The sequence below is a fragment of the Panthera tigris genome, chromosome A2, assembly GCF_018350195.1.
Source record: "Panthera tigris isolate Pti1 chromosome A2, P.tigris_Pti1_mat1.1, whole genome shotgun sequence".
Lineage (NCBI taxonomy): Eukaryota > Metazoa > Chordata > Mammalia > Carnivora > Felidae > Panthera > Panthera tigris.
In genome coordinates this window covers 130,289,998-130,308,305 of record NC_056661.1, presented here as the reverse complement: position 1 = coordinate 130,308,305, position 18,308 = coordinate 130,289,998, and the positions used below count along the sequence as shown (strand labels likewise).

The following is an 18,308-nucleotide window of genomic DNA, read 5'->3' as shown; positions in this document are numbered from 1 at the left end:
ATTATCAAAATGGAAATAAGCACACACCTATCAATAATTACTTCAAATGTAAATGTACCAACTTCTCTAGTAAAAAGACAGATTGGCTGAATGGATTAAAAAAAAAAAAACACTCCAATAAAAGGCAGAGACTGTCAAATTGAGTAAGAAAATGAAACAACAAACAAAAACAATGGCCAAATATATTCTGTCTGTAAGAAATGCACTTCAGGGGTGCGTGGGTGGCTCATTTGCTTAAGGCTCCAGCTTTTGATTTCCACTTAGGTCATGATCTCATGGTTTGTGAGTTCAAGCCCTGCATTGGGCTCTGCTCTGGCAGTACAGAGTCTTTTTGGGATTCTCTCCCTTCCTCTCTCTCTCTCTCTCTCTCTCTCTCTGCCTTTCCCCCTGAGCTCTATCTCAAAATAAATAAAACTTTAAAAAAATGTACTTATAAACATACAAATAGATTGAGAGGCTAAACAAAAAGAAAGTTCATGTGGCTACATTATAATCCGACAAAGCAAATGACAGAGCAAAGAATATTACCAGCAATAAAGAGGTTATTTCAGAATAATAAAAAGGTCAACTCATCAAGAGTACAGAATAATCCTAAACATTCATGTACCTAAAAACAGCTTAAATACATAAACCAAAAACTGATAAAATAGCAAGGAGAAATAGACATTTATAAAATTATAGTGAGATATTAATACCCATGTCTCAATAATGGATATAAAAATTACAGCATCAAAGAAGAACCCATCAGGGAAATTAGAGTATATTTTGGAATGAAGAGAAATAAAAACTTAAGAGATCAGAATGCATATGATGTCACTAAATCACTGAAGCACTACCTAGGGGAAAATTATAGCCCTGTACACCTTTATTAGAAAATAGCAAAGGTTTCAAAGCAATGACAACAAATTTCCAACCAGAAACAGACAAAAAAGGCACACTAAATTCCAAGTATAAGAAAGAAAAGTTATCAGACCAGAAATCAAGGAGATAGAAAACTTGGAGATAAACACCTTGGAAAATTGATAAAAGGAAAAGCTAGTTCTTTGAGAAGTTAAACAAAATTGATAAACCACTAGCCATAATAAGAAAAAGAAGTTATATCATTACTGATTTTACCAATAATAAGAGGATAAAAAGGAGATATTGTTAACAATTTTATGCCAATAAATTCCACAACTTAAATGAAATGGAAAAATTCCCTGCAAGACATACTACCAAAGTTTATTCATGAAGAAATAAATAACCTGAATGGCCCTAAATGCATTAAAGAAATTTAAATAGACAGTTAAAAACTTGTCCAAAAAAGAAAATTTCAGGCCTACATGGCTTCACTGGTAAAATCAACTAACAGTAAGGAAGAAATACCAATTCTACACAAACTCTTTCATAAAATTGAAATGGATGGTATATTACCCAACGTCTTCTAAAAGGCCAGAGACTTTATGAACATACATGCAAAGTGTTCTATACAAAGTTATAACATGTTGAATGCAACTGTATTTCAAAGCAGGTAATGTATCATGACCAAGTTTTGTTTGCAAGATTGGTTTAACTTCAAAAAACTATTTTTTCACCTTAGCACACTAATACAGATCTCAATAGACATAGGAAAAACATTTGATAAAAATCCAAACATTCTTTCCTTATGAAAACTCTCAGAAGGAATTCAGCTGAATTCCGTCACCCTGGTAAAGGCTGTCTGAAAAATCTACAGCTAACATCATACTTAATAAAATAAAAATGCTTTCCCCACTAGAACAAGGAAAGAATATGTACCTTCGCCACTTCTATATAGCATTCTCTGTAAATTCTATCCAGTGCAATAGAGACAGAAAAAAAAAAAAAAAGCAGTAATAGGCATCAAGATTGGAAAGAACTAAAACTATTTATTCATGCATGACATTGAACATATATTATTCTATGGAATCTAGAGAGAAGCCAATAGAATAAATGAGTTTAGCAGAGTTGCAAGATAAAAGATCAATATACAAGAGTCAACTGTGTGTATACACACGCAAACTCACCTACACACACTAGCCACAATCAATTAGAAATTAAACATAATACCATCTACAATAGCATCAAAAATATGAAATACTTAACATATTTATATAAAATATTTCACATAAAGCTGATAAAAGATGGGAGAAAACATATATTGCAAACTGTAAGTTATTTTAATGTTTTTAATGTTTAATTTTGAGAGAGAGAGAGAAAAAACGATTGGGGGAGGGGCAGAGAGAGAGACACACAGAATATGAAGCAGGCTCCAAGCTGTCAGCACAGAGCCAGCCCTGGGGCTCGAACTCATGAACTATGAGATCATGACCTGAGCCAAAGTGGGATGCTTAACTGACTGAGGCACCCAAGCGCCCCAAAAACTGTTCATTATTGAGAGAAATTAAAGAAGACCTAAGTAAGTAGAGAAATATACCATGTTTATTCATGGAAGAACTCAATATTATAAATATGTCAGTTTTCTCAATACCTATTCATAGATTCAGGGCAATCTTGATCAAAATCCTAGCAGGCTTTTTTGTAAAAGTTGAAAAACTCTAAAATTTGTGAGGAAATTCAAAGAACCTAGAATAGCTAAAACAACTTTTTAAAAGGACAGTGTTTGAGAGTAACACTACCTGACTTCAAAATTTTAAAGGTACAGTAATCAAAACACTGCAGTATTGGTGTCGAGAGTATCAATGAAGTATAAGAGAGGGCCCACAAATAAGACCAAATTTATGGACTACTAATTTTCAACCTAGATGGAAAAGATAGCCTTTTCAACAAATGATTGGAACAACTGAATATCCATATACAAAAGAAAAAAACTTTAGTCCATACCTCACACCATATACAAAAATAAACTCAGATTATGTACTTCAATGTGAAACATACAGCTATAGAACTTTCAGAAGAAAACATTGAAAAACAAAACTTCCTAACATTGGGTCAGGAAAAATTTCTTAGATATGACACCAAAAATAGTCCATTATTAAGGAATAAATTATAAATTGGTCTTCATCACAATGTAAAATGTTTCCTCTTCAAAGACTGTTAAAAGAATAAAAGACAGCCACAATCTGAGAGTATTTTTTTTTAAATATGAAATTTATTGTCAAATTGGTTTCCATACAACAATCAACAAAACTAAAAGGCAACCAACGGAATGGGAAAAGATATTTGCAAATGACATATAGGACAAAGGGCTAGTATCCAAAATCTATAAAAAGCTCACCAAACTCCACACCGGAAAAACAAATAAACCAGTGAAGAAATGGGCAGAAGACACGAAGAGACACTTCTCTAAAGAAGACATCCAGATGGCCAACAGGCACATGAGAAGATGCTCAACATCACTCCTTATCAGGGAAATACAAATCAAAACCACACTCAGATATCACCTCACGCCAGTCAGAGTGGCTAAAATGAACAAGTGAGGAGACTGTAGATGCTGGAGAGGATGTGGAGAAACGGGAACCCTCTTGCACTGTTGGTGGGAATGCAGACTGGTGCAGTCACTGTGGAAAACAGTGTGGAGGTTCATCAAAAAATTAAAAATAGATCTACCCTGTGAACCAGCAATAGCACTGCTAGGAATTTACCTGAGAGTATTTTCAAGTCCTACATCTGATTAAGAACTCGTGTCCAGAATAACGAACTCTCAGAGCTAATAAAACAGGTTTGTTTTTTTTTTTTTAAATGTAAAGCAACCCAATTATTAAGTGAGCAAAAGATTTAAATAAACACTTGACCAAAGAAGATATCCAGATGACAAATAAGTACATGTAAAGAAGATAAATATCACTACCTATTAAGAAAATGCAAGTTAAAACCACAGTATACCACTACACACCTCTGTTACAATGATTTTAAAGTGTAAAAGGCTAGCTATCCCAGGTGTTGATGAGTATTTGGAGGAACTGGAATTCCCATACACTCCTGGGGGGAATGAAAAACTGTTTAACTACTTTTGAAAACAGTTTTGGAGTTTCTTTAAAAGTTAAACATACACCTACTAGTATATGATCCAGCCACGCCTTTCCTGGATACTTACTCCAGAGAAATGAAAGCATGTCCATTGAAAGTCAAACAGGAATATTCATAGCAGCTTAAGTTAGAATAGCCAAAAGTTAGAAATAGTCCAGATGTACATAAACAGTATGTGAAGAAACTGTGATATATTCTTGATGCAGTAGCATACCTTACAGCAATTAAAAAGGAACTGTCAATACATGTAAAACAGTGGATGAATCTCAAGAAAATCGTACTAGGTGAAAGAAGCGAGACAAATCAACAATACATTATTGTGTCTTATTCCATTTATATAAAATTCTATGAAATACAAACTATAGTGATAGAAATCACATGAATGATTGCCTAGTGGTGAAGAAGAACAGGAAGGGTACAAGGCAGGGATTATAAAGGCTCATGACGAAGCTTTCAGGAGGTGTTAGGTCTATTCATTAACTTAATTGTGGAATGGTTTCATGAACGTTTAAATGTCAAAAACTTATCAACGAGTACCTTTTAAATATGCTTGTGCATCAGTTAATACTTGTTTGTACATCAGTTATACTTCAGTAAATAGCAAATTGAAGAAAAGCATACATCTTTTTCTGTGTAATAGAACTTTACATCTCACTTTGCCTAATCTGTAGTGCACATACATGACCGGCTTGTCCAGCTACTAGCAAGAATAAGGCACTATTCTATGAAAAGGGCAACTAATTTTTATCTAATTTTAAATTTTTATTCTGGGTCATTTTCATGGAGTTGTAGTATTCAGCAAATTATGCAGTGCTGTTTATTCCCTTAGTTGTGGTGTTTCCCATGGCCATTGAAGTTAATTTTAATGTGTTGTTTTAAACCAGGTATTAACTTTTTGATAGAATCAGTGTAATAATTAAAATTACTTTTAAGATAGTTAATGGTTTCAAAGACATTTTTCATTATTTCAAAAGTTTTGGTGTTCTTCTTTTACCAATTTATAATGCCCCTTTCTTTTATTATCCTCTTTGATGTCCTTGATTCATCTTTATTTCATGGTATTTCTTGTTTAAAGTTTTTACATTGACCTGTTTTTGATAACTGTAAATGTTGAAGTGAATGTAAATATGATTAAGTTTAGATAAATCATTCCTGTAAACTCTTATGCAAATTAAATTTCAAATTGTTCAACAGAAATATTTAGTTTTTTAATGATGAATACAAGTTCTCCAGGCTTGATTACTCTTCAAGATTATTGTGAGTAAAAGTTTAGGTTCAGTGTCTGTACAAGTGGAATAATTTAGAAGGGAAAGGTTCAAAAGTAAAGGTTGGATTATGTAGAAATGCTGTGAAATAGTTCGGTGTAAAATCTGTGTAATAGGATGGAAGTAATTTTCAAATTCTTAATGAGTCCTTTTTTCCCTTTCTGCAGAGTGTATATAAATGTGACTTCCTGAACTTGCAGCTTCAGCAGCCACTCCAGCTTGCACAGGATGCTATAGATGCCTTTTTAAAGCAGCTGAAAAACCCTATTGATTCTCTTCCTGGAGAACTTTTCCATGTGGTTGTTTTCTCTCTCCTTCTTTCTTATTTTCCATCACCTTACCAACGATGGATTTGCTGCAAGAAAGCCCATGAACTGTTAGTGTTAAATGGTTTATTGCTTATCATCACACCTGATTCCTCCCATCAGAACCGTCATGCTATGATGATGAAAAGCTGGAAGATTGCTATAGAGTCCCTGGGCTTTAAACGTTTCAAGTATTCAAAGTTTTCACATATGCATTTGATGGCATTTAGAAAAATCTCCCTAAAGACCACAAGTGACTTGGTTAGTAGGAACTACCCAGGGATGTTATATATTCCTCAAGATTTCAACAGTATAGAAGAGGAGGAATATTCTAACCCTTCCTGCTACGTTCGATCAGATATAGAAGATGAACAACTAGCATATGGTTTCACAGAGCTCCCTGATGCTCCATATGACTCAGATTCTGGAGAAAGTCAAGCCAGCTCTATTCCTTTCTATGAGCTAGAAGATCCCATATTACTTTTAAGTTAATATCAAAGTAAAAGGCCCTTTCAGTCCAGACTCCTAAACTAATTGCTTACACTAATCAGAAATACTAACATGAACTCAGTACTTAAAACCTGGTTTGCATAGAAAAAATGCAAAGGTTTACAGAGTTTGCTATTTTTTTCTACTTCTGGATTTTAAAATTTATTCTTATATAGAAAGCTTAAAGTTTCATGCAGAGTGACTCCTGTCATAGCAGAAACCACTGTTACTTTAGCATTTAGCACTAAGATATCATAGAAAGGTACCTTTTTTTCTTTAGTGCTATTGTGAAAAATGAAGCATAACTTGCTATGTATTTTCCCTTTTTTAATCTTCTCAGTGTTGACTTTAAACCATTGCAATGAGAAAAGATATGTAGAAAGCTGTAGCTTGCACTTTGATGACTCACAAGTTAAATGTGACACAGATAGATTGGTTTAGTTGTTTTGTGATGCACTTACTCTCTTTTCTAGCTAAATTGTTATCTGTTACAGAAAGCCATTTTCTGTTCAGTTTTGTCTGATGACCAGCATTTCTTCAACTTTTTAGAATTCATCTTTTTTTTTTTTCTCTCTCTTGCTCATTTGGCAGCAGACACTTGGGGAAAGATTTCTAATCTTTCTAGTCCCCCAAGTATTTCTAATCCCCCAAGTATTCTAATTCCATTAGTACAAGACAATAAACACCATTGCCAAAGTAGAATGATATGTTCATATCTTTCATATTGATTTAGGCCTTGGTGTTAAGTGTATCTAACTGTGATAATTCACTCTTTTTTTAATTTAGGTTTCATTTCCAGATTTTTCTATTTAAGCAAGGGGCAATACTCAATCCTGACCTGAAACACCTTGGTGAAAGGGTTTGCACTTGTCAGAGTTTATGTTCTGTCTAGACCAACCATGTTAGGGTCCTCACCTTTCCATTAAGGAGGTGGCTGCACTACTAGTCTGGAATTACATAGAAAAATTTTAAATTAACCCTCTGCTAGTGAGCTCATAACATGGTTTTGACCTTTCGGTATTCTAATTTCTATCAGAATTCTAGCAGAAAATTTTCTTTGAATACATAAACCATTAGTTGGCTGTGGGAATTTTCCCTTTCCACAATAAGTGACTTTCTGTGTTTCTGAATCAGAAGCAAGTGATTAAGGAGAAAATTATGTCCAAACAAGACAAGATTAGTTTAAATAGCTGAGAACATTTAGTCCACATTGTCTTGTCAGCCAGCAATTGTCATGTAAACTATCATTTTTAAGAGTGCCACTGTGTGGATTTTTTTTCAAGTGGTTGATACATTAAAATTACCTCATACTGAGGTTTTTGCACTGAAATATCACAGTTTCAGAATTCATGGTTAATGTTGTGTATGTTTGTGTGTGTGTGTGTGTGTGTGTGTATGTATTTTTAAAGGAAACTTGCATTTTCAATAGTTGATCCTAAATTTCATAAACTGCACTTCTTTGGTAAAACTGACGTTTTGTGCTTATTGTGAGTTGCCGTAGTTAACTTTGAATGTCAAACTTTATTTAGAAATACAAAATTTACCCTTTAAGATATAAATGATTGCGTATATATGCCCAATATTTCAAATTAAATTTCACATTCTAAATTAATGAAAGTTACAGGATTGTAATTAACCTACAAAGGTCAGTTGACTAAAAGTAATATCGATTACTCAAATATGTGAGAAATAACATGAAATGTTTCATTTACTTTCAATAGCTTAAGAGTCAATAATTAGGATTGACTTTTCTTTCCAATTAAGCACTATGAGTCACATCTTGTAGCTCCCACAAAAGAAGGAAAAAAAATAAAAAACAGCGTTAAGGTAACACAAAACTGTGTTTTGGTAGTACCTCTTTTACCTTACTGCCCATTTCCTTTGGTTTGGCTAAATACTATCTTAAGGGCAAAGAAAACAATGCATCTCATTAAAGTGCTTTGAAAGTAAATGACAACATTGGTTTTGAGAGGCTGGTGTAAGTATGACCTTGGAGTCAGCCTTTGTGTTACAGCTAAAATGTTGGTGCTATAAATTCCTCTGATTGTTTACAGATGTTGATTCTGCTTATGCTCCAAAGTGTGCATGATGTATTTTAAGTAGTACTTTAAAGAAAAGTCTGTTTATAAAACCTACTCCCACTTAGTATAAATTTGTTTGGATTTATAAATATCATTTGTTACTGTAAATTCAGCTTCAAATTAGGTTGGTACAGAATTTAAACTAATACATTTTCCACCAAAGCCAATTAACGTTTAAGTGTTAAAATATAAGCAGTCCTGCGGCTTGCTGCCAGATTGTATATGTAATGAGAGGAGACGTTAACAGAGCCTTCTAATACTGTATTGGTACTCCCAAGAATGATTTCATTTGGATCCAAGTTTTAAGGGGTCTCCTGTCTCACAACAGGAGTCTCCAAAAGAATTTGGAGTTTCAAAAATAAATGATCATTTGGTTAGATTCTTCAGGATCATGACTAGATCAAAAGTGGTTTATATCATAGTTGCCAAACAGTGGGAGGTGGCATACCTGAAAAATGTATGTTTGTGTTTGTTGTATTTTTTCACTTTTTGTGAACAAAGCACATTTATTAAAAATTTTAAATTTTCTAATATTCATTGTGTACTGCTTGGAACCGGAAAATTTTGTGGTCTTTGACCCATCTTACTAAATGATTTTGGAATTGGGATGCAGTTTAGAATCTGAATCACATCTGGAATTTTCCAGCTGCATTCATCTACCCAAATTTCTTAGTTCCATAAATTCATTCACCAAGATCCAGAAAGTTAATTGACTACCAGATTGATAAGCAGCATGACAATACATGACAAACAAGTATTAACAAGCATAAATTCTAGTTCATTTTATGTCTACTTTCCTTGAAAATTAATGATTATATGAGAGAGAAGTGTATTAGGTATTTTAGTGCAGCAAATGGCTTTCTCATGAGATCAAACAGTTCTTTATGGAACAAATGTTTGAAATCTACTACACAGTATGCTGAGGAAACATCAGGATTGGGGTGGTCACAGTCCCCTGTTTCTGTGGAATTTATGATCTAATGGAGAAGAAAAGCATTCTACATGGGGTTAATACCTCCATCTAGGAATGATTGCCTACTGATAAATCTTTGACCCTGCTCAAGTCCCTTAATTTGTTTACCAAAAATGGAACAAAATACAAGAAAGTTTTAAACACAACTGTATAACAAATTACAAACACAATGCAGATAAGAGGGCTATATTGTTCATCTCTCTAGAAAAGTGCAAGCTACAAACCAATTCTCTGATGGTAAAAGGCAGGTAAAAAAAAGGGGGGGGGGGGAATCAAGCTTTTACTTCATTTCCCCACATTTTTCTGAGCACAGTGCTGCAATGGTCTTCCTCTTCAAGGGCCCACACACTAACATTTGGTTCCTTTTAAGTGTTACAAATTGTTAAATGATAGCAAAGGTGGAGACAAAATTTTCTTAATTACTAGTCCAAAACACAATGTTTTTACAAAGAATGTTCATATTATGAAAATTTGATATTTAACTTCAGTAACCTCCATGATGGTTCACAATAAAAATTTCATATCCACAATCCACTACCAATGAAAATTTCCCCAAGATTATTAGTGGTGGCCTATGTTACACAATACTCCATAAAAAAGCTACAATAGCTAACAATTTCATTAAGGAAGGAAATATTGGGTTTTCTAAGTCCTATTTTTCTTATTGGAGGAATTCATAACTACATAATTGAGAAGACTTTATCCTAAACTTTGATTCGAATGTTTTATCCTAAATTTAACAATGAGTTCAGTAGTTTTGTATGCATTTTTTCAACTAGAAATCTAGTTACATCTGGCACTGTTGAGTGGTAACTTTTGGTCAACATCAGCAGTGTTCGACTTACTTTGTATTTCCGTAACACTTGTTCAATGAATAGAAAGCTATTCTGCTTTTTGCAATATAAAACACTGGTTATTAATGTCACTGATGTTTATAGTAATCAGAAACATTGACAACTATTTTGTCATAGATTTTAACTATTTCTAAGATTGGATCCTTTGGTAGTACCAAGATCATACATATTTGTGTGTTTCCTAAATTAAAGTAAAATCCAAAGAATTCGGTCATAGATACTGGCTGCAGATTTGTTTCTTGAATTTGTTATAAATAATTAGAGGGCTATAAAACAAATTTGTTACTATTACTAGATTAGAATGCCCATGTAAACCATAAAAAATGGTACTGAGCCTTGCTCAAAAGACAATGCCAATAGTATTTCCTAAACCCAGGCCTATATGCAGCTCTTTAGGGAGAAAAGCCAGGCGAATATACTTGCATACTTTAATTGTGTATAGGTCTTAATTACTGAAGGCAGTCACAAACAAGTAAATCCTTTAGTAGTGCCTAATATTCTATAGTTCTCTCAGCTGGTGTGGAGAAATCAGGTATCTAGAAGACTAAAATGATTTGTGGACACATTTTTTATAAAGCTATTGTAGAATCCACATTTAAGTCCTTTATATTTGTTCCCTACACCTACATCTACGAATCTTTTCTACAGCTAATGCTATGCTTTAGCTATGCCTGTTGTACCCAGGAAGAAGGACACAAACGTGGCCAAGGCCAGTATTAATTTAGTTCTTCGAACTCCTGTAACACATGACTGGATGACAGAGTCTACAGAGACAGGTTAAATGTAAAAATTAAAGTCAACAAAAAGGACCAGTCTCCCAATTGCCATAGGCCTTTTCATTAGGAATCCAAGAATTAATGTGTTTGTCAAAGGCAAGGATGGATGAACCATTCCCTGGAAATAAGGTAGATGGATGATTTCTGGGAAGAGGAGAGGTAGGCAGACCAAATTCCTGGAGCCTTCCTGCAAGAAACAAGATGCTTAAGGAAACAGACCTGAGACAAAAGAGGGGCTCTGTATGGCTTGGCTATAAAAACGGACCCTTATGTTTTCTAAACTCACTGAAGCATTAGCACAGATTAACATTCCAGAGAGATTACTGTGGAAACAATAAGGACCTGGGAATTTCAGAGTTAGAAGAAAACATTTCGACAGGAAAGGTGATCTTTTGGAGCTTGTCTAACCACAAGTATTACCAAGACGGGGGACCCTGGTGGCCTGGAGAATGGTTCCGGCTGGAATGAGGAGCTATGGAATGGGAGTTAGGAGGTGATAAATCATCTCTTTGGTAGTGACTGGACACACAAAAACTGCTAACATCAATTTTATACTTTAAAAAGTCAAAAGATATTTTTTAATGAAATGAACAAATGTTTTTCTCCCTAAAAGTTCTCAAGTGTAAAAAAGGAACATTTTAACATCACTCGTGTAGAGATAGTATTATGAACAAACATAGGTGGATGATAATAACTTCTATAATTTCACTTCCCAAAGAACGTGAAATTTAGAAGAGAGCGAGCTCAGATCTTGTAAAAGGTCATTCTATTTTTTTATTTTTAAAAGATAGCAAGGCTTTTTTTTTTTTTAACGTTTATTTATTTTTGAGACAGAGAGAGACACAGCATGAACGGAAGAGGGGCAGAGAGAGAGGGCAACACAGAATCAGAAGCAGGCTCCAGGCTCCGAGCCATCAGCCCAGAGCCTGACGCGGGGCTCGAACTCGCGGACCGCGAGATCGTGACCTGAGCCGAAGTCGGACGCTTAACCGACTGAGCCACCCAGGCGCCCCTAAAAGGTCATTTTAGATTGTATACGGTATTACTTAGGAAATAGAGTTGTTTTTGAGTAATGAATTTTCACTGATCAACTGGACCTTATGGTCCCTTTTAGTAACTATGAGGATTATTTGTGAAATAGCTAGTTCAACTTAGCAATACAGTTTGTAGCAGTGATTAAAAGCCAAGTTTTTTTTTTTGTTTTTTTTTTTGTACCATTCACTCAAATACAGATTCATTAGTTGAGGCCTAATTACTGCACTATTACACTGGACTAGGTACTGTAAGGAATAGATGCCTGTTGTGCTCTTCAGGGCTGACAGTGTAACTTAAAAAAAAAAAAAAAAAAAAAAAGGTAAATGCATTAGCTTTAATAGGAGGCAACAAAAAATTGCACAACAGCATACTGCATGGCAGCATCTGGTGGTACCTATCAATGAAACCTGTTCACATGACCTTTTGGCACAATGTTCATAACCAATCTAGACGGAATTTACTCAAATATGGATATCCCTCATCATGCAAGTGCCAAATGGCAATAATGTTGCCCCTTCCCGCCACTCCAAGTCAGCTTCCAACATTGCTCTCCTTAACCTTCTATGATAAAGCCCCAGGGGAAGAGGGGTTGGGGTTTGGAGAACAATCCTGTACCCATCCTTGCACCAGCTAGTCCCTCTACCTGGAATTTCTTCCTTTTATATTAGATTTGTAGGACTAGTTCATTTTTGTTATTAAGATCTTGGCTTACACATCACCTCCTCAAGGTGTCCTTCCCAGTCCACATAATCAAGTAGTCTCTTCACATCACTGTAAAGCCTCTGCATAACTAATTATCTGAAGGTTATCTTTTTCCTTGTCTGTATATATGGGCAAGTCCCTCATCTATCCTATATCTTCAGCCTAGCAAAGTGCCTTCAACAAAGCAGGTGATCAATAAACACTTGTAAACGAATTCATCTTACCTTATAAAATGCAACGGAGAGGACAGGGGACCATGGCTGATGGTTAGTTCATGAAGCTTATGGGGTGATTTGTTTCGGTTATTTTATTAATGTATTCTCAAAATCAGGATGTAGGTCAATTTATACTTTAGAGAAGTCTGAATTGGCTTATATAAAATATTACTTACATCGATACGTAGTGATTTGGAGCCATATAATTTTTCTCCCCTCTACTTACTCCTATCCATTTAAATTTGTTCTATCTTAACCTCAGATACTACTTTCTTACCATGCCCCTGTCAGTGCTATCTAATCCCTACCTCCCTCTCATTGCCAATGAAAGAATTTAAGTTTGTAGACAATCATTAGCTACTACATCTAAGGAAGATTGAATTTATTGACCTCTTTGGTTCCCCAAGAAATGTAGCACTCCAGCAGTTTCTTAATTCATGTAAGGGAAACATTATTCCAACTGCTTTCCAGATAGGTTCCTACCAGTAACTACTATGAGATTTTGGGCAAATTCTTCCCAGGACCTGTTTCTTAATCTACAAAATTCATTTGCAGGGTTACGCATAGATTTCTAAAGTATCTGTAAAACAAATAACACAATCTTGTCACATCGGATAATACAACACGTAGTTTCTATTATTTTTTTTTTTTAGCAAACAGCCATCAATAACCCTGTTTCTATTTTCTTCGTCCTGACTATACTGTGCTTTCCATGCACACTGACCATTTCATCTCCACCATCACCACCAATTGAAAATCCGTGCTATCTACTCCTTCAGCTCATACTAAGTTAAATAGTGTTCAATTTTCTCATCTTTGATTTTCTCCCGAACGAATTCCCAGGAAAGGACATAAAAGGTACCCAAACCATTACAACCTACCCTGCAAGATTTCATTGGAAACTACAAAAGAAATCTCAACACAAGATTGTCTTGTCTCTCTAAAAGATGAATACAAATGGGTAACCACTGCTTCAGTATGTTTGATTCAGCTATCTTATTAATCATGAAAGAGTTTCCATGAAGGACAACAGTTAATATGAAGTAGTTATTGGTTCACAACCCTCTTGAGAGCTTTCTGGATGTAATCTGAAACAGGCCCTGGATGTGAAGGGCAGGGAGAGACCAGAGAAAGAGGCCACTCCAGCCTGGTAGGTGGCAGTTTTAATAAGCAAAGAGAGCTTCTATATAAGGTTTGTCGTGGGCAGCAGAAAGACAAATGGATCCCTGCACTGGCTCATTACATCTTCAAAGCTTATAAAAGGCCTTAACTGGGTTCAGTCATGTGTATCATTCAGGTGTTCTCAATACCACATCCTTATGTCAAGGCTACGTCCTTGCAGCAGCCTCTGGGAGCGGGAAAGTCAAGCAGAACCCACATTCCAAGGACAGGGGAATGTGGGAAGAGTCTCTGATCATCCAGACCCTGTTCATGGGTCAACTGGCAGTCATATTTTTTTGATGACCTTCTCCAACAGGAATATAACCCATTTTACTTAAGCGTAGGAAGAGATTAGGATTGTTTCATCAAGTGGGAAGAAAACCCTTGAAACATAGTACAGTTTCTCAAATTCTGATTTCTCTAGCTCCACAAAAGCACACCTCCTATTGCTTCTATCACATTCCGAGTTATGAATATAAGCTCTTCCATGGGAATACTTGTCTGAATCCATCCACTAAAGTTTGACATTACAGAGGCCTTGAACAAAAGAACAGATTGGAGACTTGACAATAATAGTCTAGAAAACTATCAATAGCAACAGAAAAGACACATTTTTAAAAAAATACCATTATTCTAAATAAAGTCCTTTCAATAGTCATGATAACAAGCATCATTTATTAAGCAACTATTATGTATAACCTGAGTTGCCTAATCAATGTGGATGTCTGAAGCAGTATATGTTTTTGAAGCTAGTTCCACAAAAACTGGGCACAAAATTGAATAAAATATGCTTATGTTAAGTGTTTGCATTACACTGTTGTAGGTATTCTTTTATGTATTGAGTTCTGATCCCCAGCTAAATCAGATCATGCCTTCAGGAGGCTTCCATCTAGTAAGAAAAACAAAACAGATACACGAAAATTGTAATGGTAAAAAAAGGGATGTCACAAAGAAATTGAAAAGGGAGTCAAATAATTTCTCCTTCAAGAAGGCACGAGAACCAGAGTACTACAGGTGAGTTTTATCAACTTCTGGGAGAAGGTTTTTTCCTACAATTTATTACAAAGCATTGAAAAAAAAAAAATGAAAAAGAAAAAGGGAACTTCGAGCTAGAATTGATTCAAACTTGGAAAGCACACAAAATCACAAGTTATACTAATTTTCTATTGGTGCTATAACAAATTGTCACAAATTTACTGGTTCTAAAAAATAAAACATTATCTTACAGTTTTGTAGGCCAGAAGTCTAACATGGATCTCACCGGGCTCAAGTCAAGGTGTTGTATTCCCTCTGGAGGCTTGAAGGAAAATTCCATTTCCTTGCCTTTTCCAGCAAAAGACTACCTGAATTCCTTGGCTCATAGCTCCCTTCTTCCATCTTTAGAACCAACTCAAATCTTGCTCATAGCATAGCTCTGAATCTCCTTCGATAGTGAGCCTCTCTACTCTGTCTCTCCAACTGCAGCTGGAAAAGGTTTTCCCCCTTTTAAGGACTCGTGATCAGAATGGGCCAATGAGAATAATCCAGGATTATCACCCTAGCAGAAGGTCTTTAACTTAAAGCACATGTGCAAAACTCCTTTTACCAAGTGAGGTTGTCTATTCACAGGATTCATAAATCAGGAAATCTTTGGAAGGCCAGTATTCTGCCAACCTCACAGGCAATTTCAGCTGTCACTATTAATGCAAAACTAGTAAATAAAATACTGAGGGAAAAAACAACTAAAAATCATATATTGACACAATACAGTAATACCAAAAAGAGTTATTTTTCTTCCAAGGATGAATTCAGGAAAGTAATAATGTAAGTCACTCTATTCACCAATTAAAGAGAAAAACCAATGATTATCTGGATGCTAAGAAAAGCATTTCTTTTATTTTTCTATTATTATCTTTTTAATGTTTATTTATTTTTGAGAGAGAGACAGAGCATGAGCAGGGAAGGGGTAGAGAGAGAGAGAGCACAAGACACAGAATCCAAAACAGGCTCCAGGCCCTGAGCTGTCAGCACAGAGCCAGACACGGGGCTTGAACCCATGAACCATGAGATCATGACCTGAGCCGAAGTCAGGTGCTCAACCGACTGAGCCACCCAGGTGCCTCAAGAAAAGCGTTTATTAAATCCAACACCTATTCATAAATAAACTCTTAGATTAATAGTTGAAAGAAAGCCTTCTTAACATGACAAAACAATCTACCAGAAACCTATAGAAAACTTCATAATGAAAAAACACTAGAAGCCTTTCATTAAAGGCAAAAGAATAACAATGATGCATAGTTGCAATATGACTATTTGATGTACAGATGTAATGTAGTAAAATGAGATAAATAAGTGAGGTCTAATACTGGGGAGGAAGAGATAAAACCCATTGTCTATACATATCATTGACTAAAATGTGTAAGAGAAATGACAAAACTACTGGAAAGTTTGGCGGGTTAGCTTTCTTATACATGATCAAAAAACCAATTAGCTATTACCATGGAAAAAATATCCCATTCATGGTTGCAAAAATAAGCAACGACACAAAAAACTAGGAAAAATACTTAGCAATAAACTAAATATTTAAAATATATATATTGAGACCTATACAAAGAAAAGACTAAAACTTTACCAAAGAACATAAGACTAACTAGCTACAGACACTGTCAGATTCCTGATGGGAAGACTAAATATCAGAGATAAGTCTGTGATTTGGGGAGACATCAAGATTTGGAAAATGTCAAATCTCCCCCAAATTACTCAATAATCCAATGCAATCTCAACCAAAATCCAAGTAAGATTTTTGTATTGATTTGATAAGCTGATTAAAATTTCATAAGAAAAACGGGCAAGAAAATTTTAGAAAAAGAATAGAGAAGATATTGATATAAAAACATACAAGATATAATAATATAAATAATATGGCATTGATGCAAAAAAGATTAATAGAGCAGAATATAAAGTCCAGAAGCTCTCCAGTGTACATATAGGTATTCAGTACAGAACAAAAGTGACATTTCAAATCAGCATAGAAACAATGGACAAGTCGATTGTGCTGGTAATAGACAATTCGATAAATGATAATATGAACAAAACAGAGGAACAGTTAACATAAGGGAAAAAATAAAATGACAAGGGGCTCAACTTACTAGTAATGAGTAAAAAGAACAAATTAAAATAATAAGTACTATTTTTCATCCATCAGCTTAAGACAAGTAAAGAATGATAATATAAACTATTGATATGGGTATGGGGATAAGAATATTCTCTTCCACTACTGGTAGAAATTTGTTACAAATTCAAAAAGCCCTTTTGGTGAACAATTTACCAATATAAACATTCTGAATATGCACTTTATCCAGCACTTTCTAATCCATAAGCATATCATCATGTTTGCAATTTTTACATTTGCACTGAAGCATAAATCTAAAGCAAAAAACTGGAAAGTCTAAAAGTCCTTCAATAGAAAAATAGCCAACATGAAACATAGTACATTCATCCCATACAATTGTTTAAAATTTTTTTAACAAACCAAAAACTCCACAGGAATCTCTGTGTCCTGTCTTGAGCACATCTTTGAGCGCCAAGATAATTGCTAAAAACACAAAAGCAATTCAAATAACAGCAGAAGTAACATAACAACCAAAAGACAAAATTATACATTTGTATAAGAACTACTGATACTCATGGAAAAAGGGTAAGATCAATGATGCACAAAATTTAGTATGATGGAGAATGACCAGAGGCGCCTGGATGGCTCAGTCGGTTGAGCGAGCAACTTTTGCTCAGGTCATGAGTGCGTTCGAGCTGGGGATCAGGCTCACTGCTATCAGCTCAGAGCCTGCTTTGGATCCTGTGTGCCCTTCTCTCTTTGCCCCTGCCCTGCTCATGAGCTCGCTCTCGCTCTCTCTCTTTCTCTCTCAAAAATGAATACGTACTAAGAAAAAAAAAAAAAAAAAGAATGACCAAAGGGCATCGTCCTAGGAGATACTTCCATGAGATTGTGATTCAGTAGGTCCGGGCTGATGCCCAGGCACCTGCCATCTTTAACAAGCTCCTAAGCGATTTCAGTTTGAGAATCTATGGCCAGAATCTTGAGAAATCAGGACTCAGAAGGATACAGTGTATCAAAGGGTAATACTGCTTTTTTGCAGTCTCAGTAGTGGCTTTGGCAATGCCCTCACTGAAAGTGAACTTCTGAACTATACTACTCTGTATAGCGTAAGTTGTTTGCATTGTGCAAATTAGTATAGTTTGTGCATTTTAAAGCAAAACAACAACAAAGACAGGAAAATACAAAAAAGAGAGGTATCTTTAGTCACCTAACATAAAATGTAGGAGAAATCTAAAGGAAAAAATATCGTCACTTGGGCAGTCAAGGAAGGTTCCTAGAGGGAGTGGCATTTGAAAGGGGCTTGGAAGGAAAAGTTAAAATTCGAACAAGTAAAATTGAGGAAGAAGTATTCTAGGTAGAGGAATGATACAG

At 35.1% G+C, this 18,308-nt stretch overlaps 1 protein-coding gene across 1 annotated transcript in view; it reads left to right on the top strand.

Moving 5' to 3' along the window:
- Positions 1-9,685, top strand: part of BMT2 (base methyltransferase of 25S rRNA 2 homolog) — a 91,155-nt gene extending 81,470 nt beyond the window's left edge. Inside the window, exon 5 of the mRNA XM_015540684.2 lies at positions 5,420-9,685. Within this exon, the coding sequence (XP_015396170.2) occupies positions 5,420-6,049 (630 nt within the window). The 3' untranslated portion in view covers positions 6,050-9,685. The remainder of the gene's footprint in view (positions 1-5,419) is intronic.
- The last annotated feature ends 8,623 nt before the right edge of the window (positions 9,686-18,308 follow it).